At 35.6% G+C, this 26141-nt stretch overlaps 3 protein-coding genes across 6 annotated transcripts in view; 2 read left to right on the top strand and 1 right to left on the bottom strand.

The window, feature by feature from the left end:
• The window catches only part of LOC120493264 (uncharacterized), a 56225-nt gene extending 49125 nt beyond the window's left edge, over positions 1-7100 (top strand). For 3 of the 4 annotated variants that reach the window (XM_089120743.1, XM_089120738.1, XM_039691749.2), the window contains 5 exons: positions 584-901; positions 1562-1672; positions 3257-3562; positions 4588-4905; positions 6814-7100. In XM_089120743.1, the coding sequence (XP_088976869.1) occupies positions 584-901; positions 1562-1672; positions 3257-3562; positions 4588-4905; positions 6814-6959 (1199 nt within the window). In that variant the 3' untranslated portion in view covers positions 6960-7100. Of the gene's footprint in view, positions 1-583; positions 902-1561; positions 1673-3256; positions 3563-4587; positions 4914-6813 lie in introns of those variants that run through there. The other variant, XM_089120749.1, reaches the window with a different exon arrangement.
• LOC120486576 (cell adhesion molecule CEACAM5-like) overlaps positions 1-26141 on the bottom strand; it is a 96033-nt gene that overhangs the window by 38576 nt on the left and 31316 nt on the right. The window contains exon 3 of the mRNA XM_089120785.1: positions 17312-17635. Within this exon, the coding sequence (XP_088976911.1) occupies positions 17312-17635 (324 nt within the window). The remainder of the gene's footprint in view (positions 1-17311; positions 17636-26141) is intronic.
• On the top strand, positions 20902-24618 carry LOC148995707 (uncharacterized). Its single transcript, XM_089121685.1, has 5 exons — positions 20902-21077; positions 21400-21696; positions 22235-22369; positions 23416-23449; positions 23994-24618. Exons 1-4 carry the CDS (start codon positions 21032-21034, stop codon positions 23418-23420), a joined length of 483 nt encoding a protein of 160 aa, XP_088977811.1. The 5' UTR covers positions 20902-21031; the 3' UTR covers positions 23421-23449; positions 23994-24618.

Genomic DNA, 26141 nt, shown 5'->3' with positions numbered 1-26141 from the left:
ATAAATACTGCTATATTCCATAATAATAAAACAGGAATTAAAATTTTGATCAGTCAATACATTTTTATTCCATGGTGTTGATGTGTACGTGTGTGGAAGCACATTATTGTTTCATGGCTTTAGCAGGGACTGCTTGTATTTTATTTTCAAGTATGGCCTTTTAGTGGCTATTTTGTGTGAGCAAAACGTTTTTACATCAGACACACACAGTCACTTGATCTTTTATGGTCAAGGTCAAGTTTATTTATATAGCACGTTTACAAATAGTCACTACTGCCCAGAAGTGCTGTACAGATACAGAAAAAACAGCATAAAACAACATACAATAAAGCATAATAAATAACCTAATAAGATCCTTATAAAACAATACATGTAAAAAAACAGTAAAAACAGACAACAGATAAAAACTATCTTTAAAACAATACTGAAAAAAAGTAAAAAAAAAAAAAAAAAAAAATTCTGTCAAAAGTTGGTCAAATTTCTCTTCCTTCTATTTATTAGTGAGTGTTTTTTTTTTTAACTACAATGTTTGTATGTATGCATTTCATTCTCTGTTCTTGTGCATGTGTGTATGTTATTACAGGTGAAATGAGGACCGTGTCAGTGGTGAAGGGATTTTCAGTCTCATTACAGGCTGGTCTTACTGAAATACAGACAGGTGATTTCATAACGTGGATGTTTGGAGACATTGTCCTAGCTGAAATGTATAAAAACCAGTCCTCGGTGGGCCAACTATTCTATACATATGATGGTGCTGAGGAAAGATTCAGAGACAGACTGAAGCTTAATAACCAGACTGGATCTCTCACTATAACGCAATGCCAAACCTCAAACTCTGGACTCTATGAACTGAAGATCAACCGACATGCCAAATACCTGAGATTCACTGTTACTGTCAGCGGTGAGTCGATCGAGACAGTCAAGTGTAATCCGAGCTCTGTAAACAATCCTAAAGTTAAATGAACAAATTTAAAATCATTTGAATTGTTAAACATCTTTAATTATCTTTCACTGTTCGTTCATCTCTCAAAAGAATTGTGGTACAAATTACTGAAATATGTGTAAAGGACACTACGCTATACAGAAAATATAACCTCATTATTGTCATATTAAAAGCAACGTTTGATTCTCAAGAATCATAATTGTTCTAGTGTATGTGTAAAAAAAAATGTAATACTAGTATTTATAACTTTCTCAGACAATAAAACACAGCTTTTCTTTTTATTGGAAGAAACGTACAGTGATCATTCTTGTTAGTTATCTATGAGCATGTCAGAGCCCATGACATCTGCAGTAAATGCTTTAATACACTGACATGTTTCAAGAGGTTTCAAAACTGTTTCATCTGCATTTACTGCTTATAATGAGTTAATTGAAATCAGCCCTGCGTTCACATCGAAGATGAACACTGTGAATAAGAAAATCGTAATATCTAAAAATTATATTAGAGGCCCATTTATGATTCAAATTAAACAGAATCAGATTTACATTTGCTGTTTTTTCAAAGTGTTATAGTCAGACTCATTCACTCATACTAATTACTGTCTCTTTGTCATTGCAGTATCAGGTCTGTCTTCAGGTGAAATAGTGGGGATCTTTGCCCTGCTGTTTGTAGTTGTAACTGCTGTTGGGACTGCTGTTTACCACTGCCGCAAGAACTCTAAACTGAAACGTAAAGTACATCATATTATGGTTAATAATGTTCAAGCAGCTTTGCTAGACTGCAGTAGAGTTTGTTTAAATTCAGGTGGACGGTTGCATAAACTACTTAAATTAGTCTTACAATTTAGTCAAATCATATTTTTCATCAAGATTGGTCATAACTTTTCCAAGTCAGTTAGGATGCACGGCCTAATTAGAATGTGAAAAACGAACTAACTTCTAGATGGTCAGACTATATTTTAGGACGTTCTTGGAACTGGGTTGGGTTTCACCAGCTATTCATACGTTGGAATGTAAAGTCCACACTGAAAGACTAGACTACTAACTTGTTTGTAACTGTCATGATTCCTGTCTTGTGTTTTCCTACTTTGGACTTTTGTTATTTCCTTTTCTATGCCATGTGTTTTATTCCTTTGTAGTATTTCTTGTTTATTAATCTCCCTAGCAGTTTCTTATTAACCTCTTTGCTTCAGTTGTTGGGTGTCGGTCGTTGTTTATGTTTCCTGTAGCTGTTTTCCCTGGATTACCTGTCTGTGTTATTAAAGTGCGGCTATTGGATTCACAATTGACACACCTGACAGTAACTAACTCCACTCTATTTGGTTGTACCATTTGATTCTTTAGGCAGAACTTGGCTTGTAGGTCATAAGCTCTCCGTAAAGTAAACACATGTTTACCTTCAATAATCAGAACTTCATGAGTTGAACTTCTTTTGCCAAATGTAACAAACTGTAAAATTTCCATTAAATAAGATACTACTTAATCATAAATAACATTATCATTCATATTATTAATAAACTATATTTGAAAGAAAATGAATAAGGATCAATGAATAATGATACCAAAAAAACAAACTTAAGAAACTTTATTTATCATAACTGATTTTATTTGTTATGCACAACATAGAGCGTTGCACACAGAAGCTGTTTAGGCTGTAGCAGGTTTGTGTTGAAGAGTCATTTATTCACAAAATGATCTCTCTCTTGAAATGTCTAAGCTATCAGCTGTGTATCAGCCTTATCATAAAAGGAGGATTGAAGTCTGTTGGAAAACACAAGAGCTTGATGCAGTTCAGTCAGTCTGCTTTTTTACTCCTGATCGGAGGCTTGTGTAAATATTTAGTTTAAATACAGCTACGTTTTAATGGCACAACTGAAAAATCCTTAGTAGTGTGCAAGTTGTAACTTGGTGCCTTTTTACGTCACATTTAAACTTTCACACAGCTGGTGCAACCGGTCTCTGGGCTCAGGTTTCAAATAGTTTATCAAACTGTGTGTGTATCTACTTTATGTCCTGCCCTGTTGAAGCTGGTTACTTGTTTTTGCTGATCTCCTCCCAGTCTGGTCTGTTAGCTGGTTTTAGAGTCATTTTTGGGCCACTTTTGAACTGGAAGACCAGCTTTAACAATCTCAGTCTATCTTAAACAGCCCAGGCTGGTTTCTTTTGTGCTGTGAGTGTGAATGGGGTTTACTGTTTATAGGGTTTAATGATCAATTACTATGAGTAGTTGAGAGATTTGGAGCGAATGATCAGTGCTGATTTTCTCATTCTGATTTCTGTATTTCTCTCTCTGTTTCTGTGTTTGCTGGTCCAGATCCAGTGAAGTCAGTGTCAGTGATGGTGGGAGATTCAGTCACTCTAAACACTGATGCTGAACTACTGACAGATGATCAGATCATGTTGATATTTGGAGATGAAAACTCTCCTATAGCTGAAATCAAAAGAGGAGATATCTTTACCTATAATGTTATTGATGAGAGATTCAGTGACAGACTGCAGCTGGATCATCAGACTGGATCTCTGACCATCATGAACATCAGAAACACAGACTCTGGAGAATATACACTAAAGACCAGAAGTGGAAATAACACATTAAAGAGATTCAGTGTTTCTGTCTTTGGTGAGTAAAATCTATTTAAAAATAAGGACTATGATTTACAGAGTAATCATGTGAGTTCAAATAGTTATTCTTGATTATAACTGTTTTTTCTTCATTCATGAACTGCAAGAATCTCAGTCTTAGTGATGCTGTGAAATTTTGTTTTCACAATGTTTTTACTGTTATTTACTGATCAAAAATAATTGTTCACGGTCACATTTAACACCTTCCCCCATCCGTTCCCTCTGATTGTTTTCATACATGCAGAAAACTGAAGAGATCTCACGTTTGATCTTGTTGTTTGGCTTTTCTCTTTGATTTAGTTCTACTTTAGCTTATATAATGCAGCATTCAGCAGAAGTATTGTAATATAATGATGCTGTATATAATATCAATGACCATCAATATGGTCGATATCAGTTGCACTGGGCATTGATTCATGTCTGGACTAAACCAGATCTGTGTGTGACACTGAAGATACGTGTCAGACCATTCTGTTTGCTTGTAATAAAAAACAAAGGACACAAGGACATAAATCTTGTATAATTAGTTTTAATTATAAGAATAAGAATACAATTCTGCCCCTCAGTCTACTGATAGAATAAAACAAATTCTTATGTTTCATCTGCAGTTATGATAAAAGTGACAAAAAAATGTACACTAAAGTTAATCAAAATAAGACCTGTAGAATTGTACAAACACACAACCAGGAGAGAAAACAAAGCAAAATGTAGAACAAATTAAATAGTTTGATCATAAGTTCTGACCAAACCTGTTCCCTGACAAAATGAAATACACTCATGTCTACCGGTTCAGTGAATTAATTCCAAAATGATGGACCAAAACATGGATCGCAACATAAATGCATGAACTGAGCCATTTAACTTGTACTTTGTATAATAGATTTATAGCTACATTTACATTTATATAATGAGAGAGGCTGAGTTCATATGGGATACTGAGTGTTGCTTTAGCTGCTTATTACTATGGTTTGTTTTCTTGTTCTAAATTCTCTACTATATTTTCGGTTTCTGCTGCTGTTTCAGATGAAATAAAGTCAGTGTCAGTAATAGAGGGAGAACCCGTCACACTGAACACTGATGTTGAACTACAGACAAATGATGAGATCCTGTGGATGTTTGGAGACAAAGACATCGGACATTTGGCTAAAACCAAAGGAGGGACCAGAGGGACCACTACAAGTCATGGTCCTGATGGACAGTTCGGAGACAGTCTGAAGCTGGATCATCAGACTGGATCTCTGACCATCACAGACATTGCAGACGCATACTCTGGAGAATATAAACTACAGATCATCAGAAGTAGAAAAAAGTCATTCAAGTTATTCAAGGTTTCCGTTTCTGGTGAGTAACTCAAATTTTCCAGTGGAACAATGATCTTATTTTAGATCAGCAATGCGCATTTATCTTCCTGAAGATCTGCATAGTTTAGTTCCAACCCTAATCAAACACACCTGTTTGAAACGATCACATTCTCTTGAAGATGTTAGCTGCTTGAGGTGTGTTTGATGGAGGTCGGTGGTGAGATTCTCAGGAAATACTGTTGTGGCAAAAATCCAGTTAAACATCATCACTGCGTAAGAGACACTCAGAGTCAAATTAATAAAGAAGACATCTATATTTTACTCATGGAATAGGTTCAATGGAAACACATGGCTCAGCTCAGACTACCTAGTAATCTTCACTAATGATTGAAATATGGGAAAGCAAGGCTTTCATTATGAAGCGTTTGGGGCTTTCATCAAATTGTGCCGATAAACAGTTTATTACTCAAAGCTTTTAACACAATGCGCATAAGTGACATCTGATAGTCAGACTTGTTTTCTTCACTATATCTAACAAATCTATGGCAAGCCGTTTTAACATTTAATCACTTTAACCTACTAGTCTCTATTTTCATGCTACTAGTACTTATTTTTTAGTCTCTATTCTTTAGATGCCAGTACTTATTCATTAGATACTTATTCATTAGATACCAGTGTCTATTAAATAGGCCTAGATACTAGCACTTATTCATTAGATACTAGTGTCTATTAACCCTCTAGGCACCACGGTTGAGTTTACTCGTCAAGATGCGGCACTGGATAAAACGGCCGATTTTGTCAAATTGGGTGTCAAATTTCGTTCGACATCCCCTCAGCTGGATGGCAGACATGTCATACTTCATCCCCGACTCAAAAAAACATCATCTTTCCATACAAAATGTTTGAAATTTTTGCGTGAAACAAACTTTTGTGCCTGCTGCCTACACGCGTCACCACCGAGCGCCGACACACTAAAGGAGATACTGACCCCTAGAGGGAAGATAAGGAAATGCACCAGTAAATTAATACAATACTATAGAACAGAGATAAAATAATTATACTAGATATATATGAAATGTCTTTTGACTGGAAATTACATCGGCAATGACCTACAAAAAATATAAGCAACCTTTTTTCTTTTTCGCTGCAAATCAGTCCAAAAGCTGTAGCTTTTTGCAGACTGCAATCTTTAACAGGAAGAAAAACAGTCTTGCACAAGAACTCTAGCCTGACTTCGTCGTACTCATATTCTAGTGAGAATATGAGTCTGAAACTCCTCCATTGGGCTTTGATTATGAGGCGTGTCTCAACCAAACCAGGAAAAAAAACTCTGCACTCAATTGGATAGTCGGTAGACCTAAGTCAACTTTGCATACAGTTATATACTTATTTTAGAGGTTAAATAACGAGTATTGCTTCTTTTACTTACTTCTCCATGAGTGTGACCAAAGGAGAAACCACAACGACCACAGGCTTTTCATTACGTCCCATCTTCTTAGCGACAGTCAGGCCAGCTGCATCCAGGCTACAAGAACTCCTGTGATGGTTCCCAATTCACATACTATCTGTCCTAGTGTTCAAAATTAGTATTAGTGTGTCCCAAATCATAGTATGTTGAAATGAGTATTCTAAAGATTAACACTCTGTGCCAGACAAGGATTCGATTAGAACTACAAACTACAATGGAGGCGTTTCAGGAGTTCAGAAACACTGACACTGATATAGAGAAGAACTCTCGCTGGAGGGACTTTGCAGAGCTTTTTAATGCTTAAACCTCAACATTACACACTGAAGAAAGATGAACATAGAAAAAAGCTGAATATTTTAAACTTAATGACTTCAGATGGTTTAGATATTGTATTAGTTATATTTTTGCTACACATTTCACTGGTCATCCTCCATAAAAAGCAAAGATTTTCATGAGTCATCTGTCTGTGTTTTCATTCAGGTCCCACTGCACTCGGAAGTATTTCAGAGAAAAGTCGTTTATTGCCGTCAAAGAACCAAGAGCAACTAAATCTGACTGTGTTATCGCCTCCCATCAGCAGTGCCTCTGCCAAAAAACTGCTCTTGAGCACACCAACAGTCTTTTGACTACCAAGTTTATAGATGTATGTTACTGTATATTGTTTGTTATAAAGTTAGGTTTTAGGGGAATTTTTCACTGTCAGTATTGTTTTACATTTGAGTTTCTTTTTTAATTTTTTTAATTTTAAATAAAGAAAACATGAGATATGTTGGTTTGAGTCTGTTTGTTATTTTAAAATTTGTTTTATGCAATTTTATTTAATTTTCATTTGAGAGTTAGGCCTGAGTGCATGCCTCTCTCCTCTGCCCTGGGCATAAAGCAGTGATGCCTATATACAAGATTCATAAATGTACATCAAGTCAGTAGATGCTATTCAGTATCCATTTTAAGATGATTTATTGACATAATTTGCACATAAACATAACAAATATTTTTAGATTTATATTACCAAAGCATTTGCAACATTGCTGCGCACAATTACTAAAACTAAGGACCACAGACATAAAAAAACAGAAATACAAAATACGGAATAAAGTGGAGGAAAAATTGAGAAATTAAGCGTTTTGCATATTATACATTGAAAATATCAGAGTCACCTTTGGAAATTATTGGTAAGCAACAGTGATTTGCAAAGCTGCGCCATAAAGATCTTTTTATGTGCATGTAATAATAAATTCCATTAAACACATCCGATTCTCTCATAACGGCTGTGTATCAAAATGCATAAATGTAAAACGCTGAGCTAAGATAAGTGATTTTTAGAGTGATGGAGTGTATTATTGGATGGTGAAGTCAATCTCGGGAATGCTAATTCCTGGTAATGAACACTAGATGGCGCTCTACTGCAGTATAAGCTGTTTGAAACTCACTTTATGAATAAATCCGGCGGGTGTGTTTTTTTTTTCTTCTTCACTTTATTTGTAAAGTGATGGGCTGTTTTGTGCCTATTACAATTCACTGTGGGAAACTGCACTTTTCTACTGAAATAATTATTAAAGTGATTTTTTTTTTAAGACAGTAAAACGGTGTTTTGGTATCAGACACCACTGTCATCCAAACATGAATTAACTGTAGCCTATTACATAGATGTCAAATAAGGTTTTTTAAAGGCTCTTAAAATATACATTTTTTTTCCTTCTGGAAGAAGTTACATAATAAATAACTATATATTATACTCTATAATATGTAGGGTTCAGTCACATGGCATTTCATCTTGGGTGCAGGTTAATAGAGGTCATGTGTGTTTTTGACAGATGAAAAGAGGAAATGTTCATCATAAAAAAGGATGTCTGTGATATCAAGAATATAGTTGAAACTCCTTAGAATGAACTTCTGAACTCTTGCAAGTGTTGAAAACAACAGTTTATCTACAGGATCACTGTAAAAGTATGTATCTTAATATTCAAGTACACTGTATATGTTATTTTCATTATTTGACAATAATACCCCTTTTATTTCAGATGATTTTATTTTCTAGCATCATCATTAATGGATTATGTGTTTTATTTTACATAAAAAAGAGGAAGTTAAGGTGTGGAAGTATTCTCAACCATATGCTATTCACACACACTCACACACTCATACTAATGCAAATTAACCACAAACGTCCAGTATCACACGTTCTCATGCAGAAGTTGTCTGTCCATCCAACAGATGAAACCACATTTCTTTCCCAGATCTAAAGAAAGCAGACCACTGCAGGTTTCAGTTTGACTCACAGTGTTGATTATATTCAGTGAATCACATTCATGACACATTCATGAGGGATAGAAAAAGGAAAATTGGCCCATTATTTACTCATCCTCAAGTCATCAGGTGTATATGACATTCTTCTTTCAGACGAATATAAATCAGAGCTATATTAAGATATGTCCTGGCTATTCCAAGCTTCATAATGGCAGTGAATTGCTGTTTCTGTTTAAGTCTATAAAAGTGCATCTATCCAACATAAAAGTACATCTATCCATGATAAAAGTGCATCTGTCCATTATAAAAGTGCATCCATCCATGATAAGTGTATCTATCCATCATAAAAGTACATCTATTTATGATAAAAGTGTATCTATCCATTATAAAAGAGCATCTATCCATTATAAAAGTGCATCTATCCATTATAAAAGTACATCTATCCATCATAAAAGTACATCTATCCATCATAAAAGTGCATCTATCATTATAAAAGTGCATCTATCCATCATAAAAGTACATCTATCCATCATAAAAGTGCATCTATCATTATAAAAGTGCATCTATCCATGATAAAAGTGTATCTATCCATGATAAAAGTGTATCTATCCATGATAAAAGTGCATCTATCCATGATAAAAGTGTATCTATCCATGATAACAGTGTATCTATCCATGATAAAAGTGTATCTATCCATCATAAAAGTACATCTATCCATTATAAAAGTGCATCTGTCCATCATAAAAGTGCATCTATCCATCATAAAAGTGCATCTATCCATCATAAAAGTGCATCTGTCCATCATAAAAGTGCATCTATCCATGATAAAAGTGCATCTATCCATCAGAAAAGTGCATCTATCCATCAGAAAAGTGCATCTATCCATCATAAAAGTGCATCTATCCATCATAAAAGTGCATCTGTCCATCAGAAAAGTGCAAGATTGTGTGTGTGTGTGTATATATATATATATATATATATATATATATATATACATTAGCAGAATATATATACATTATACATTAGCAGAAATAGCATACGCAGAAATAATATATATTAATAATATAATATAAAGAGATATATAAACAGAAAATAACATTACGCCTATATATACAAACAGAAAATTATTATTATATTTAAAAAAAACAACACTTTTACTCTCAGCTTTTCCGCATATATTTATTTTAATCTTATTTAATTATTTATTTTAGTCTTATTAATTCATGAACTTACATTTTTTACTCAAAAACCAGTCACTCCTTTGTGGCCCCCTGAGGGTCCCGGGACCCCAGTTTGAAAACCCCAGGGCTAGTTCGGTCTAATAAATGGTGACTTTCTCTAACATTTAAATTTAGAAGATGTGTAGCCCCGATGACATGAAGATGATGTATAACGGACACAACATGGCAGATTTGCAGTTGTTTGTTGTCAAACACAAGTTTCCTACCAACAGAATCAAAATGAATAAACTCTATATGGTAGACTCATAATGCACTGTGTTGCGTGTGTAACGTTATCAGCACAACATATCAATCCCGGGGTTGAGTTGCATTCTCACTGAAAGCAATTTTATGGGATCAATGCTCTGTGTGAAAGGGACTATATATTTCACATTTAATATGATATTTGATATGATTTCTCAGTAATCGTAACATTCTTCATCAAACATCAACATTCATCTATTGTGTACTTTTTCGCAGTAAAACAGTTTTGCTTCAAGAGGAAGTTAAATTGTGGAAGTCCTAAATGCTATTAACACACACTCACACTATTGCCTCAAGACGTGCAAACACCGATGCTCACTAACCACAAACGTCCAGGACAGACACGTCTCGCACACATGCTCAACAGATCAAACCCACTTTTCTTTCCAGATGTAAAACTGAGGCCTTCTGTATTATGATTCCCTTGGCAATATGTAATCATACCCCAATATCATGTTTGTAATTCTAATATGTATCAAAATTAAATTTCTACTGTCATTCAAGTTTTAATTTGACCCTAATTAATGAAGAGAATAGAGGCGACCTTTTTAGACCATGCTCGGGTGCACAGACCATTTTTCCCGTCGAAGTGGAACTTGTGCAACATTCATTTTTACTATTGACAATTTGCCCGGAAGTGATGATTTATTACCTTTAACACATGGGATGGAAACAGTGCTTTATTCACTAATGTTTTATGCAATATTTTAATTTTAAGTTAATTTGCCAGCTTATGAAATGCTTTTTTTTTCCAGAAATCAATTCGAGGAGATCAGTTTACTTTTAATGCCCCATGATGCTACATCTTTTCTGCATTTGATTATGTTTGACCTTCTGACCTTAAACATAGTTTAATACAAAAATACTCAAAAAAACATATATATAGATTACAGAAAACACAAATAAAAATGAATGAACAGGTAAAATTGCTGTTCAGAGTAAACTTTTTTTTTATTAACACACACTTATTTACAAAAAAGCAATTTACAAAATATCTCGTTGGGAGACTCATGTGCATTGTTCAGAGTTTACACGCACTTCAGAAATTGGTATATTGTAGGGCTTTTGAAGCTGTTAAACGCATGTTCGTGACATTTACAGAATGGTCACCATCAGTGAGCAGTTTTAACCAAACCTTCAAACCGTTCTGTTACTTTGGTTATCTCTCACACACATGTGGATTTTACAAAAAACAATGCATCTTTTGCATTTGCATGAACACCATGGCTAGCACAGTGCATGTTAGCACCTCTTTTACATTTTAAACGGTTTTGTTGGAATAATCGGCTTTCTGGTGTACATGTTAACCTACTGACTGTGATCAGATCACTGAGGAAGAAACTTCACATAATTGGATTATCGTCTGGTGACGACACCTGCGTACACCACATCTTCCTCCTGTTTAGCACTCTGAAAGAAAACACAACAGATAAAAGAGGGAAGTTAGATTAATGAACAAGCTAGAGGTGAAATCCAGAAAATAATAGCAAGAAGGGGTTTTAAAATATTGAGTCAGACTCAGTAATAACCTTGTTTATGGATGTGTATTAATGTGGTGATGACTGAATCCCGAAAACACCCCTTATACCCTCAAATAAGGCACTATTTGAAGGTACGGCCATTTGTAGTGGTGTCCGAAACCATAGTGGACGTTTTTGAGTGCACTCATTCAATCCCACAATGCACTGCAATAGCGAGTGTACAACGCTCAAGGGTTGTAATTCGCTCTCTCGTTTTTATTAACTCCGTCAAGTGAACAGTATTAGCGGATTAGCATAGGGAATAGTGATTGGCGGTTTAAAGGAGAACTCCGGCGCAAAATGAACATTTGGTCTATAATAAAACATCGGTACCTAGTCGACCGTTTTCATAATAATCGAACGTAAAGCGTTTTATCTCTAAAAACTGTTTAACGTATAACGCCCATATACTAGCGTTATACGTTAAACAGTTTTTAGAGATAAATGTACGAAGTTCAGCAAACTTCTCAACTGTATGAACAGCGTTCGTTCGTGGTTCGACCTACCCTATATCTCACGACCAATTCGTACGAATTCGACGAATGATTAAAAAGTGGCTAATTCGTATTCCTCACTCGTACGAATTCGTACGATTTGTCTAAACCCACGTGATGGGTTGGTTTAGGGGCGGGGTAAGGGGTAGGTCATTCGTACGAATTCATACGAATTGGCCAATTCGATTTAACAAAATCGTACTAATTTGTACGAGTGAGGTCGTATGAATTGTTACGAATTGGCCACTTTTTAATCATTCGTCGAATTCGTACGAATTGGTCGTGAGATCGGGTTGGGTTCGACTGTTCAAGACTGTTTTCCAAAGATGGCTCCTGTCTGTATACACGAAGTGAACTGTCTTTATAAAATATCTTCTTATTAAACGGTCTGAACACTTGCGAAGTTCTCAATGCTGCGTTTTGCATGTATGGACCCTCATTATGTTACTGTGTTAGTGTGAGGCTATTTTGAGCCTTGTTAGTGGCATTAACTAGCGATTTATTTTGACTTATTATATGCCCCCATTACTTGCGTTATACGCTAAACAATTTTTAGAGATAAAACTCTTTACATTCGATTATCATGAAAACAAATCTCAGAGAACGGTCGACTAGGTACCGATGTTTTATTAGACCAAAGGTTCGTTTTGCGCCGGAGTTCTCCTTTAAGTGACGATTCCGGATTCAGACACTGTTTCTATGGTACCCGCAGTGATGCGTTGACTACCAGCTGCCGATTGGCTCTTTTATTTAAAAGGCGGGACTTATTCCACCATATTGCGTGTTGTACTTTCTCCCATTTATAAGTAATATGAGTGCAACATCTTTGTATATTTATAGTCTTATCTGTGTTGGCGTATTATGTTGCTTGCTGTGCTATTACACATGATGTGACTTTAATTAATGCTTCTCGTTTAACTGCTGCACAATCTTTTCCCAGAACTGGCTTCTCTTTTCTTTTTTTTTTGTGTGTGGGCCTATGAAGTCAGTTCTCCTCCACTTTTCAGAGTAATGCAGGGTTTCTTGTAGGGGAAGTACACAATGAAGAGACCAAGATCTACTTCAAATTCTACTTCTTGTAGATTTCAAACCCTGGTGCACTTGATCTGACTGGTCATGTCAGATTAATGTTAATTGTGCATCTTGTCGACACCAGATACATTACTAAAGATGCATAATGTACATATTTTAAATACATTTTAAATTGTTATTTAAAAAAAATCCAAGTTACCAACACCTCCCCCAATGTCACTTGCATAAAAATTGTCAAGTAACAAATCAGCTTTTTTTATCGCTAATGTAATAGTGAATTGAATTAATTTAATTCACACATAGCCGTTCACTGTGGCGCCTGGGGAGTGGTTGGGGGTTAGGTACGAGTCGAACCCACAACCTTTGGGTTTCAAGTCTGAGTTTCTAACCATTAGGCCACAACTGCCCCAAAAAACACACGTTTTCCAAGGTTTACAGGTTTGCCATGAGGCACAACAAGTAGCTATCGCTGCGAAATGACACAATATGCAAATTTCGGAAATGGTGCAAAGGCGGCTTCAAATAGGTGATATCTTTATAAATAAACCACATATTTGAGCTTTAGGCCTTGTCCACACTAATACGTTTTCATTTAAAAACATCTTTCTCTTTGTTTTGGCCTTCCGTCCACAATTTTTTGTCCGCATTTTTGTCTTTTTGAAAACAGTTTTCGCGTTGTGCAATGGACTGTAAAAACGAAGGTATGATGCATGTTGAGTCTGTATCCTCTCAGTGAGCTTTAATGAGGGTTTATGCATACACTGTAAGGTGAGTTTAGTGTTTCCCGACGTTTACACAACTTTTGAAAAACGTTTGAAAAAACTATTGTGACCGGAGAGCAGTGTTGTAGTACTCGAGACTCGGACTCGAGACCATATTCTAATGGTCTTGGTCTTGTCATGGACTCGTGTGCATTTGGACTCGGAATTGACTCGTACTCAAACATTTTTTTTTTTAGGACTCGGACTTATTCCCGAGTCCACTCGAGTTCAATTCAAAATATTTTTCATGATTATTAATGTATGTTAATAAAATATTTCTTTAAATTGATTGACATGCCCAGTGATTGGTGATTTTCTAGTGTGCAACTGCGCATGACATATTGTAATAAAATTATTTTTAACACCACCTACTATGTGGCCTTTTTACCCCAAACTGATCATATTTTTAAACTCTAAGTAAATTCAGTAAAAAAAAAAAAAAAGGATTTCTCTAAGTAAATAAAAGTAAATTAGGTAATCAACCCTCACTGGTCTCGGTCTCGACTCGGACTCGACCGTCTCTGGTCTCGGTCTCGACTCGGACTCGACTCTCTATGGACTCGGTCTTGACTCGGACTCGACTCTCTATGGACTCGGTCTTGACTCGGACTCGACTCTCTATGGACTCGGTCTTGACTCGGACTCGACTCTCTCTGGTCTCGGTCTCGACTCGGACTCGAGTGAGGTGGTCTCGACTACAACACTGCCGGAGAGCGTTTTGAAAATTAAGCACCTTTTTCAAATCTATCTGGATTAATGTAGACGTAGCCCTAAACAGCTACATTCTCACAACTATTCTCACTTGAAAAAAGTCGAAAACGTCGATTTCCTAAAACGAAATTTCGTGACACAGTAGCATTAGCATTTCCTCCACTATTGCAGCTCACCGGATGCATTCTGGGATGCCTCGCTGTCTCAAGTCCACACAAGTCACCTTTTAATAAATCTACGATAAAAGAGGTGGATCAAGATCACATCCGGGGATCTGAACCGGACTTGGCTAGGTGGGAACAGTACTTGAGCAACGAATGATGACGTTTCACAAGAACACAAGAAAAGAACATTGAGAAATGTTTTCAGTCTCGAGCTGTTGTGGTGTGGCGTGATGCAACAACAGTTGGTGTGAGAGTCACCTGTTTTTTTAGTAACCCCAAATAATCAAAGTGAATCGTTTTATTGGAAACTCACTAAACATCTAAATGGGACACAATCTTACCGATTGCGGTTCGTTTCTTTTGTGGAATGTTGTGTCCGCGTAAGTCACCTCTTCCTCACGGGGCTCAACTATTTAAAAAAAAAATCAAGAAATCAATTTTCATCACACAAAATCCATTTATTTGAGGTGTATTATTAAAGTATAAACTTAGTAATTTTAATACTTAATGTGTTAGTAGGTGACACTTGCCCTGTGGCTCTGTTTTTCTGTGTTTCCTGCAGATGAAGAAGATCACGACTGCAAGAATAAGCAACAGAAATCCAGCAGCGGCAGCAGCCGAGATCAGTGCTGTCGGATTGGGTGAACCTAAAGGATATGAAGAAGCTGAAGCTGAAGTAGAAGCTGAAGAAGAAGCTGAAGTAGAGGTTGGGGCTGTTGGAGCGGCTGAAGAGGGACATTAGTGTGAGAGAATGAGTAGAAGAAAGTAGTAGATCTGTAAAAAACACTATGAAAAGTATTGTGATATCAGTCAGTGAGAGTATATTGTGATGATAAACTCATAATTGATTTATTTCATAATATATTTTCCACCCTTTCTCTGACCATCTGAATGAAAAGCTGGTTCTTAACTCTTCAAAGTAAACTGAATAATAGAAGCCTGTTAAATACTGTCGCATATGACATTACTCACTGGGGAAGAAGAAAAAACAGTGTATCTACTGTATTATCATATTCATAGACTAGCGATTAGGAAATGGATTAAGAAATTTGAATAACTCGTAATAAGACGGTTTGGTGTGTAGAAATAGTTGTTTTGTTCTCATCTACTGGGCATCAGTGGTCAGATCACTAATGTTTTACTGTGGAGACGGTGTGCTGACGTGTTTAGTGTAATGTCATAATGTGGAGGAAGTAGAGAACAAGTTTTGCTGCAGCTTTGTTTAAAAATATTTGGTACATTTTTGTAAGGAGGAAGTTTTGAGGTTTGAAACTTAAAGTATATTTTTATACAGAGACCTGTTAAATCAAACAATAATCAGCTGTTCTGGTCAGAAAAATCAGCACTTCTTGTCTTGCTTGCGTAACATATTGATTTACCAGTTTGATGTGAAAAATCATGACAGAATGAAAAAAGTAAGAGGAATTTTGTGAATAATAAGTCATGACACTACCAGAATTTAGAGGCATATCTTATTGAACTACAGTGTCATAGAGACATGTGTCAAAGAGGTTGAAAAAAATCACTATTAAAGGTACAATATGCAGGATTTTTCTCCACCAGGTGCTACTCGCTAACCTCTTATGAGAACAAAGGCGTATATTGATGACGCAAAGCATTAAGCAGAATTATGGATCTTGTCTTCAAGCTCTTTTATGGATGAGTGAATACATTGATGTTTTTAACATGACTGTGGTGTGAAGCAGGGAGCGATTGCTAGACGTATACCAGCGCCACACGCAACGCGAGTTCATTCTACCGAACTACACGCAAGTGCTGAATTACTCACACAGGTCAGTTTATTAGAGGAATTAAACTTGAGGTAACGCAGCGCTGCTTCACTTGCTCTAACGGTTACACTATCACACTAAACGGCATTTGAGTGTGTTGAATGTTGTTAGTTAGGTTGTTTGTTGGCTGTATGAGACTAAGCTAGATTAACATTACAGATCATATTCTAACTTTTCATCATGTTGAACTATATAACATTGATTAGTTTTATGTACATTTGCTCACCTGTCTAATAAAGTACGTGCAACACTCGCGTCTCTGTCGAGTCGAAGTTAGTCGCGGGCGTGTAGCTCACGCATCTCTAAAGATGTTGATCTTCGTTTTAGTCCTCTTTTTGTCTCAATGTCTGCTTACCATGGTCCATAATGTTTGAACAAAACAGCGTGAGCGTCCTGCGAGGCATAACCAGCATAACCCAGTTGTCCACGTCTGTTGCCATGATTACTGTGGCAGCACGAGCGGAAACTGAGGCTAACGCGGATATATAACGCTATTGAGTGGCGACACCGCACTCCTGCTCACACGCCCCGTTTCCTTGGTTAAAATCATCATTTATCTCGATTTATAAATAGTTGGAAACATTTGGGATATTGTAACTAATCAACTAAACAAAATATATAACATTGGCCTGGTGGTTTTTGGATATTTTACTCCAAAAATCCTGCATATTGTACCTTTAACTCATATTTTTATGTTGCAGAATAAAGAAGAATTATGTCCATAAATATGCAGAATCTGTAATATATAATAATAGAGCTGTGTTTCTCTACTCACCATAGACAGTAACATTGAATCTGTGTGTAGACGATGAGCTGCTGCCGCTGATCTCAACTTCATAAACTCCAGTATGATCAGTTCTGATGTTCATGATGGTCAGAGATCCAGTCTTATTGTCCAGCTGCAGTCTGTGTCTGAATCTCTCATCAAGACCCTCAGGGATCATATTGTTCACTCCATCAGTTCTAGCAATAAGACTCCTGTTAGGTCCAAATCTCCACATTATCTTTTCATCTTTCTGTATTTCAGTGAGACTAGAGTTTAGAGAGACTGAATGTCCCTCCATCACTGACACTGACTTCAGTTCATCAGCAAACACTCCTGAAGAACACACAGACACAGTCTCTCAGACACACATATTAACATTAGGTTTAATAATGATTTAACTGAAGTTTGAAGTAGTTTTGAAATAAATGCAAACTTTGAAAAGGTAGAAAGATAAAAACAATAAAAGATATAAACAGTGGTGTGGAAAATAATGTACGGGTGTAAAATTACAGATATCTGAATTCATCTTCATATATTTTACATTTTAAGTTATGCTTTAAAGTTAAGAGCTAGTAAATAGGACAGTGGACATATTAATTTTTTTAATGATGGTGGAACTCATTACGACTCCACAAAAATAACATCTTACTGGACAATGTAAACACTTTGTATCTTAAAATGAGGATAACTGACTGAAAGCAGCTGTTCTGTTTCACATACTAATTTAACAGGAGAACGACGCAAATTTAGTTGATAATAAATGAATAATGTTGATGAGACTTAGGCACTACATCTGATGAGAAACACAAACATGAATCCCGACTACATTTCATAGTAATACAGTATATGGGTATAAAAGCAAGATCACTTCTAATCTGATTTTAATAGATTGATCTTAACTACCAGTGCATAAACAAACGTTTGTGACTCACCAACCAGATGACAAAAGCACAGACAGAAAAAAACAATTATTTTCTCTTTAACCATTTTCTTCTTTCAGCTCTGGTGTTTAGCTGTTAGTAAACTGTAGTAAAGTCTACTTCTGCCTCTGTGTCTCGACTGAGTGAGTATGCGTGAAGTGTGTTGACACTAGTTCAGTTACACAACAGTGACGTGTTTTTTCATTGGGCTGTGCCTTGTGCTGATGCTGTATTGAGAAAGCAAAAATAATCTTGCACTGGAATAAATGACTAGACTGAATACATCTTTAAGTGCACATGATTGCTGATTCAACAATCGAATTTGTTGTGATTCAGAGTTTGCATTTTGCCGTAAATATACAATGAATCTGTTGCCCTTCTGGAAGCTACATTTTACATTTTGAAATGGTACAACATTTTGACCTTGTGCCCTGAGAAAAAAATGGCACAGCATGTCCATGTTCATGTTCATGACTTTAGGATGTTTAGTTTTTCTTTTTATGATCCTAGGGATTATTGGGTCAGATTGATAACTAAAAGTCTAAAATTAAAAGTCTTAAACGAAAACTAAAAGTATAAATTTGAAACTAAGCCTAAATCGAAAACTAAAATCTAAGTTGAAAATTAATTTTGTATTTAGGACTGGGCATTTTGTATTTAGGATTGGGCATTTGGTATTTAGAATTGGCATTTGTGGATTGATGAGTGTATGCAAATAAGGAGGCGTGGCCCAAATTCTGGAGGCTGGGTTTGAAATGGTGCGCAGAGGCACCTTAGGGACAGCAGAGGGCGCTCCCAGTGCTAAGGAGCACACTGTAATGAAACCAAACAGAGCGAGTGAGCATGGCTGGAGTGAGGACTGTTGACTGTACTTTATAATGTGATAACTTCAACTTAATGACAGCGTTGTAAAAATGTTGAGCAGTGCTTAATTTTTAAAGTGGGAAGTCCCGGTGCGCAGAGGGCGGGTGGATCCTGCGAATCAAAATGGGAGGGAACGGAACAAAAAAAAAAGTAGCTTCTCTGACAAAAAAAACAAAAAAAACCCCTTAATAACACTGTATGTATCAGGGCAATGTTTATTATAATTTCAGAACATGCACTACATGGGTGCAAAATGTAAAAAAAATAAATTTAGAAAAAAACAAAAAAAACAAGCAAGCCTTTTCACAAGCAATAAGTGTCACTGGTTGGTGTACCCCTGGTATCCACTAGAGGTCATCTTCTCCACGGTGTCATCCTGTTCATGAACTGCATTCCCCACTGTAGAGTGCTGCCCCTTTAAGGATGTCTCATTTCAAATGGCATTTCGCACGCGCGTGAACTCAAGTAAAAAAAAAAAAATGCTGATCCCGCATTGCTTTCTCATTATCATACTTGGGCATGTAGTATAAATGTGAAATATAACATGTTTTTTTAATCACTCTCATTGCCACAGTGTGTTTTGAAAAAAAGAATGAAAAAAAAAATTCTCCAACAGAATACCCCAGCATCGATACCTTACACAGACACAAGTTGTTCTTTTTGTGGTGCACCTGATGAGACTGCTCTCCATATGTTCTGGGATTGTCCTCACACAGTTATTTTGGGTTGATTTTTCTAATCTTATTAAACGCAATGTGCTTCCGGGTTTTCCTTGCTCTCAAGGATGTACTGTTTGGCTTCTTTAATATACAAAAAGCTAAATTTAATGAGTATTTTATTATTAATTTATTGTTATTCCTTGCAAAATTTCACATTCACCATAGTAAATTTACGCAGCAGAATCCCTTATTCATTGTTTTTAAAAGAGAGGTTCAGCAATACATCCAAAGCATTTCATCGTCCAAGAATCTTAGCTCTTATAAACTTGTTTGAACTTTTTAATTTATTTTATTAGTGCATTCTGTTCTGCTTTTTTTTTTTTTTAATTTTTTTTTATATATAGTATGATGAGTATACATACAGGCTATATGCATATGTGCTGAATTGCTGTCATTATTTTTCCTGTGTGCAGTTTGTACATTGGTGTAATCTACTTGTATTGTTGATACCTTGGCATTAAATGGTAAATGGTAAATGGACTGCATTTATATAGCGCTTTCATAGACCTAATGGCCACCAAAGCGCTTTACATATTGCCTCACATTCACCCATTCACGCACACATTCATACACCGACGGCGGTGTCAGCCATGCAAGGCGCCAGCCAGCTCGTCGGGAGCAGCTGGGGTTAGGTGTCTTGCTCATGGACACCTCGACACTTGGTCAGGTGGAACCGAGGATTGAACCACCAACCCTTCGGTTTGTAGACAACCCACATGAACCACTGAGCCACTGCCGCCCTATATTAATAAAAATAAAAAAAATAAAAATAAAAAAAGATATATCTCGCTCTATGCACAGCTCCAGTTCTTCCTGAACTTCAGCCAGCTCCTTGTTTCCTGTCTGACATTATTGGATACATTGATTAATTCAGGTTTGATTAATCAAATTGTCCAATAATGGCAGACAGGAAACAAGGAGCTGGCTGAAGTTCAGGAAGAAATGCAGCTGTGCATAGAGCCCGTAGTGCAGTAGGTGGCGGTATACACTTTAAGTTGTTTGCAAGCCACCATTAACTAAGAGAGTGCTTCACACTCCAGTCCAGTTGTTGGCGGTAATGCACCGAAAGTTGGTTTGCCAACCGCCATAAAACATCAAACGAAGAAGAAGAAGAAGATTAACTACGAGAAGAAGAAGAAGACGGGCGCGGCTCAGAAACACCCGCAGAAAATAACTTTAATAAATCTACGGATCATCTACTATCCAACACTCATCTCTACATCAACATGAAGAGCGCACTTATACATGTTCTCTTCTTATTATGTGCGACCTGTAAGTGGTTTTATTTAACAACTGCAGCACTTTCGCTTTCTACACACCGGAAATAAGCGCTCTTTTCAAATATGTATTTGTTGTTGTTTCTAGGCACATACTAAATGTTTCATATGACTTTTATATATTTATTTTGCTTATGTGACTGCTTGTGTGTGTGTGCACGCGCGCTCATACATTATTGGCATACACAGAACAGTGTAGACTCAGACCTAATGCAGACTGCAGCAAATCATGTGAGATGTATTAACACTGATCAGTTTGAAGACTTCTGACTTCTATAAGTTTAATTTCTGACTGACTGTTTTTATTTGTTCTCCAGGTGTGTTCGCTGATGTAGAGAGAGTGTCAGCCACTGAGGGAGATTCTGTCACTTTACAGACTGGTGTTACTGAAATACAGAGAGATGATGTGATAGAATGGAGGTTAAATGTAAAGCGCATTGCTGAAATCAGTGATGGCTCCATCAGTACTGATGTGGCGTTCAGAGACGGAATGCAGCTGGACAGACAGACTGGAGATCTCACGATCACAAACATCAGAACCACAGACTCTGGAGAATATAAACTACAGATCAGCCTTCCCACAGGGTCCTCAAAGAAGATATTCAATGTCACTGGTGAGTGTCTCAGTTTTTTATACATAATTAACACCCTATAAATAATTTAAATTCTCCACAATGTTTTGTTACAGATGTAAAATGTTACTGGTAAACTTTCATTTATACAAAAGAATTTCAGTTTAAAAATTGATATTTGTAAATAAAATATTTGTCATTATCTGACAAGAAAACTGACAAACAGACCCTTAAATATTTAATGCAATCGCTGATTGGAAAAGCATATTTCCAAATAATCAGACTCACAAACAGATTTTTTTTTAAAAATAATATAAAATAAAATAAGACCTTTTACAGGCTTATGAGCCCCTTTGTGGATGTTTATGACTCCATATCAATGTGTTTCCATACTTGATACAACGTCGTGGAAATCTCTTGTGGTAGTGATCCAGCTCTCAAATTTAATCAAAAATATCTTCATTTGTGTTCTGAAGATGAATAAAGGTCTTACGGGGTTGGTACAGCATGGGGGTGAGTAATTAATGACTTAATTTTCATTTTTGGGTGAACTAACCCTTTAATGTCTGTCTCTCTTCAGTGGTTTCAAAACCAGTTTCAGGATCAGGAGGTCTGTCTCCCGGTGCGATAGCAGGGATTGTTGTTGCTGTCATTGTGGCGGTGGCTGCAGCTGGTGGTGGTGGTGGCTATTACTACTGGAGAAAGGGACAAATGTGTAAGTATTACAGCTGATATGAGATCAATACTGTGCTGGAAACTAGGGCTGCAGCTATCGATTTGTTTTGGAATGGATTAATCTAGCACTTAATCGATCGATTAATCGGATCATTTGTTTGTGTGTTTTTAAACAACCAAAACAAATAATGTACACAGCGCCACTGAAGTAATAACATCGCTGCGTGATCTAGTGAGAAGCATTCACATTTCTCCGTTATTAACCGTAGATCTCTATTAGATCAAACAGCGCTGTCATGGAAACCAGGAGAAACATTGTGCTGTGAATGAACTAGTAATACTTTACGTCCACAGACCAGCAACATTCACCATGGATTTAATAGTAACACTAACTGGAACCAGTTTGGCTGGAATAGTGAAATACTTTCAAGTACTTCACACATCTATTTACAGCGCTTCAAAACTCAAATAATATAAATAAATATACATTTAAATGTTATTTTTAATGTGGTCAAAACATGATTTGTTCATCCTTCAAAGATGACTCCCATTTATAAAAATGAAAGTTTCAAGATGTAGGAAAACTCAAACTTATTTAAAATAACTTTTCTTTAAGCAAATAGGAAATTTTTCTGGCATTTCTATTTCTTTCTTTCTGCTGTATCGAAAACGTACCGAACCGTGACTTTAAAACCGAGGTACGTACCGAACCGTGATTTTTGTGTACCGTTACACCCCTAGCGTATTGTGCGCCGCACGTCATAGGAATTTAATGAGGCTTCGAGGCAGATTTTTTTGCCTCGAGGAATTTTTGTAATCGAGTTAATTGAGTAACCCGAAGAATCGTTTCAGCCCTAGTTTAAACCTTTTTGTAGGTTTGTGATTGTATGTGTTTGATCAGGTTGTTAGGTTAATCCTCAACTATTAAATTTGAGGGTGATAATGACAGAACAGAAACCAGGAGGAAGATCTGGAGATTTTTTTTATTTTAAAATTTTTTATTATTTTTTTATTTTATTTTATTTTTTTTTTAGTGTTTTTTTTATTGTTTGTTATAATTTGTTGCATATTTCTCTGTTTCTACAGTATGAGCTTCTGTGACAGATGTTGACTGTGGCTGGTAAGTAACTCAAATATTTCATTTAATAAATTCACTTATCATTTTTCACATTTTATTCTAATTTTAGTAATGTGTGTGTATTGTTTTGATGGATTGCGTGTTATATACATATGTTTTACTGTAATGAGCTTATTATGAACATGAGAGTGTCTTGAGTGACAATCTTTTATCATATATATAAATCTCAATCCTCATGATCGGTGAAGTTTTCATAAACGGCCTTCATTTGAAGAGATCTGATTTATTTTAAATCATCTGCTCATTTTAAATTGTTTTAAATCATTTAAATGAAATGATTTGATCATGAAGATCAAAATCTGTTTCCTAAAAAAATTTAGAAAGTGTTCTTAACATAAGTAATATTAAATTGATATGGTATTTATGTCTAATAAATCCACTGATCTTCCCATTTCAGTGGATTCTTCACTGTTATGAACAAACACTTTTGTGTGACACACCATCCAAAACACTGCTATTTTGTGTTTTATGTCTTTTTATTGTGACTCGATTGTATGTGTGTCTCTTTATATCTTGTTTTTGTCAGATTCCACTAAACACAGAAGAAATACACCGGAGGAACGGCCTTTGATAAAGAAAGACTCCCGACAGCTTCAGGATGTGACATTTTCATTATTCAAAATTAGCCATATTTCTCTGAAATCATCTGATCTCCACATCTGATCATAATCTCACAGTTCATCCCCATTTAATGCATACTGGATAAAGCACTTACTATTTCTGCAATTATTAGACCAAATATCTGATCAGAAATGTCATTTATGGACTATATAGGAATGACATGTGACACTTTGTTTTTAACAGTTTCTAGAAACGTGTGTTTGTGTAACACTGACAGTTTTGCACTGTGTACGAAATTCGATGTGACGCTTTTATTGCAGGAATAATCTCCACAACATTATAATATAAGCTGTGCTTTATTTGTATGCTAAACAACACTTGTGAATGTAAATTTTAATAATTTGTTACGGGTGATTATCATTGGGGTGTGAGCTTATCGATTTTATTTTTTTATTTGATTGATACTTTTTTATTTTTTAAATATGATTTTATTAGAGAAGTTTCAGCTTTGGATTTTTTGTATTGCTGCTTTAAGCTTAATGCAAAACCTTTGCTTCACTTCACTAAATAAAATAATAAATTAACCAAAACTGTATTTGTGTTGCAATTGTCTGGTTTGTTCAGTCTGTAAAACTGAGACCAGCAGAATCGGCTGAGAGCTTCAGTAATATGATGTAATGGATCTGGACTTCTGACTAACAGAACGATCTCCAACGCCCCGCTAGATTCAACTCTTGCTCTCTAGAGACACATTTACTATTTATCAGGTAATCAATATCATACCACTGACGATCAGAGTAGAAAGATGTAAATATCAGAAAAAATCAATTGTTAGTATAGAAGTATTATGTTTATAGTATTTTGTGTAGGCCTAACTGTATCATCAATCCTGTTCATTTCTTTTTTACCTTTTGTGAATCAGTCTCTACATTCAACATTAATCATCATGGAAAGGTGAATTTCAGGTTAAGAACACTAGATGACACTAGTGCAGTATAAGTCAGGCACTAAATGTTTGTCTCTTCAATTTATTCGAACATTTTTACACATATTTAAAGCTTTTCCAACTCAATTTTCATGTCAAGCCATTTCAAACAAGGACTGTTTGTCCGTAGTGCAGTTTGGAAATGCAAACACTGTTATTATAGACTATAATTTATAGTCATCATTACCTGTGTAAAAGTATGGTAATGTTTTATCAGACAGAAAATTTATGAACCATGTACAGAAGAGTTTATATGATTATACCATGGTACATTATTTGTTTTTTTATGCTAATTTATTTTTAAAAGGTGGTGTAGCCTACTTTAATATCTTTATCTACTTCAATCTTCCCTGTTATAGCACATCACATGCATTGTTTAATCTGTGAGAATATGATTATGCCCTAGTTATAGTTTATTTTCTGCGTCTGTGTTTGGGTTCCAGCTTTGATACTTTCGCTTTACAGAATTTATTTCTTTTTTTTACTTAATTTAATTAATTTATTTTTTACGTTAACTGATATATGTGCCTTGCTTAATACTTATTTACCTGTAGGCTATTTACCAATGCCATTGATTGTAATGTATATTCTGTTTTTGTTCTGTTCTTGGTGTTCAATAAAATAAATAATAATAATTATATTAAAAATTTCGCTTTACCGACAAAAAAGCGATCCATTTCCCGATGACGTAGGCCTACAGGATAACATGGATTTGATATGCAGTTTTTATTTTTTTATTGAACAATCACAGGGATACATCACACACACACACAAAAAAAAAAATGAATAAGAAACAAAAGGTAATGCAAGGCAGAAAAGTACAGGAGAAGGATAAAAAATAATAATTCATAAAAAAATTTAAAACAATACAAATTAAACTTACAGCTACGTGAATAAAAACAAATAACACGAAACTGAATAATAATAAAATAAATAAAAACATGATATCATCAGGAAATCGTGAGGTAACTTTGAAAATATTTATTTTTTTAATAACAGAGCCATTAGTGTCTTTCTTGTTAGCTGATAAACAAATTAAGTCATAGGATAACTTTAAACCAACACCAAAAAAAAAAAAAAAAAAAAGAAAAGAAAAGGAGAGAAGATTTGCAGTTGTTCGTTGTTGTT

Source organism: Pimephales promelas, chromosome 2 (assembly GCF_988280905.1).
Source record: "Pimephales promelas chromosome 2, fPimPro1.hap1.1, whole genome shotgun sequence".
Lineage (NCBI taxonomy): Eukaryota > Metazoa > Chordata > Actinopteri > Cypriniformes > Leuciscidae > Pimephales > Pimephales promelas.
The sequence above is the reverse complement of the archived record's forward strand: the minus strand, read 5'-3'. Positions and strand labels throughout refer to the sequence as shown.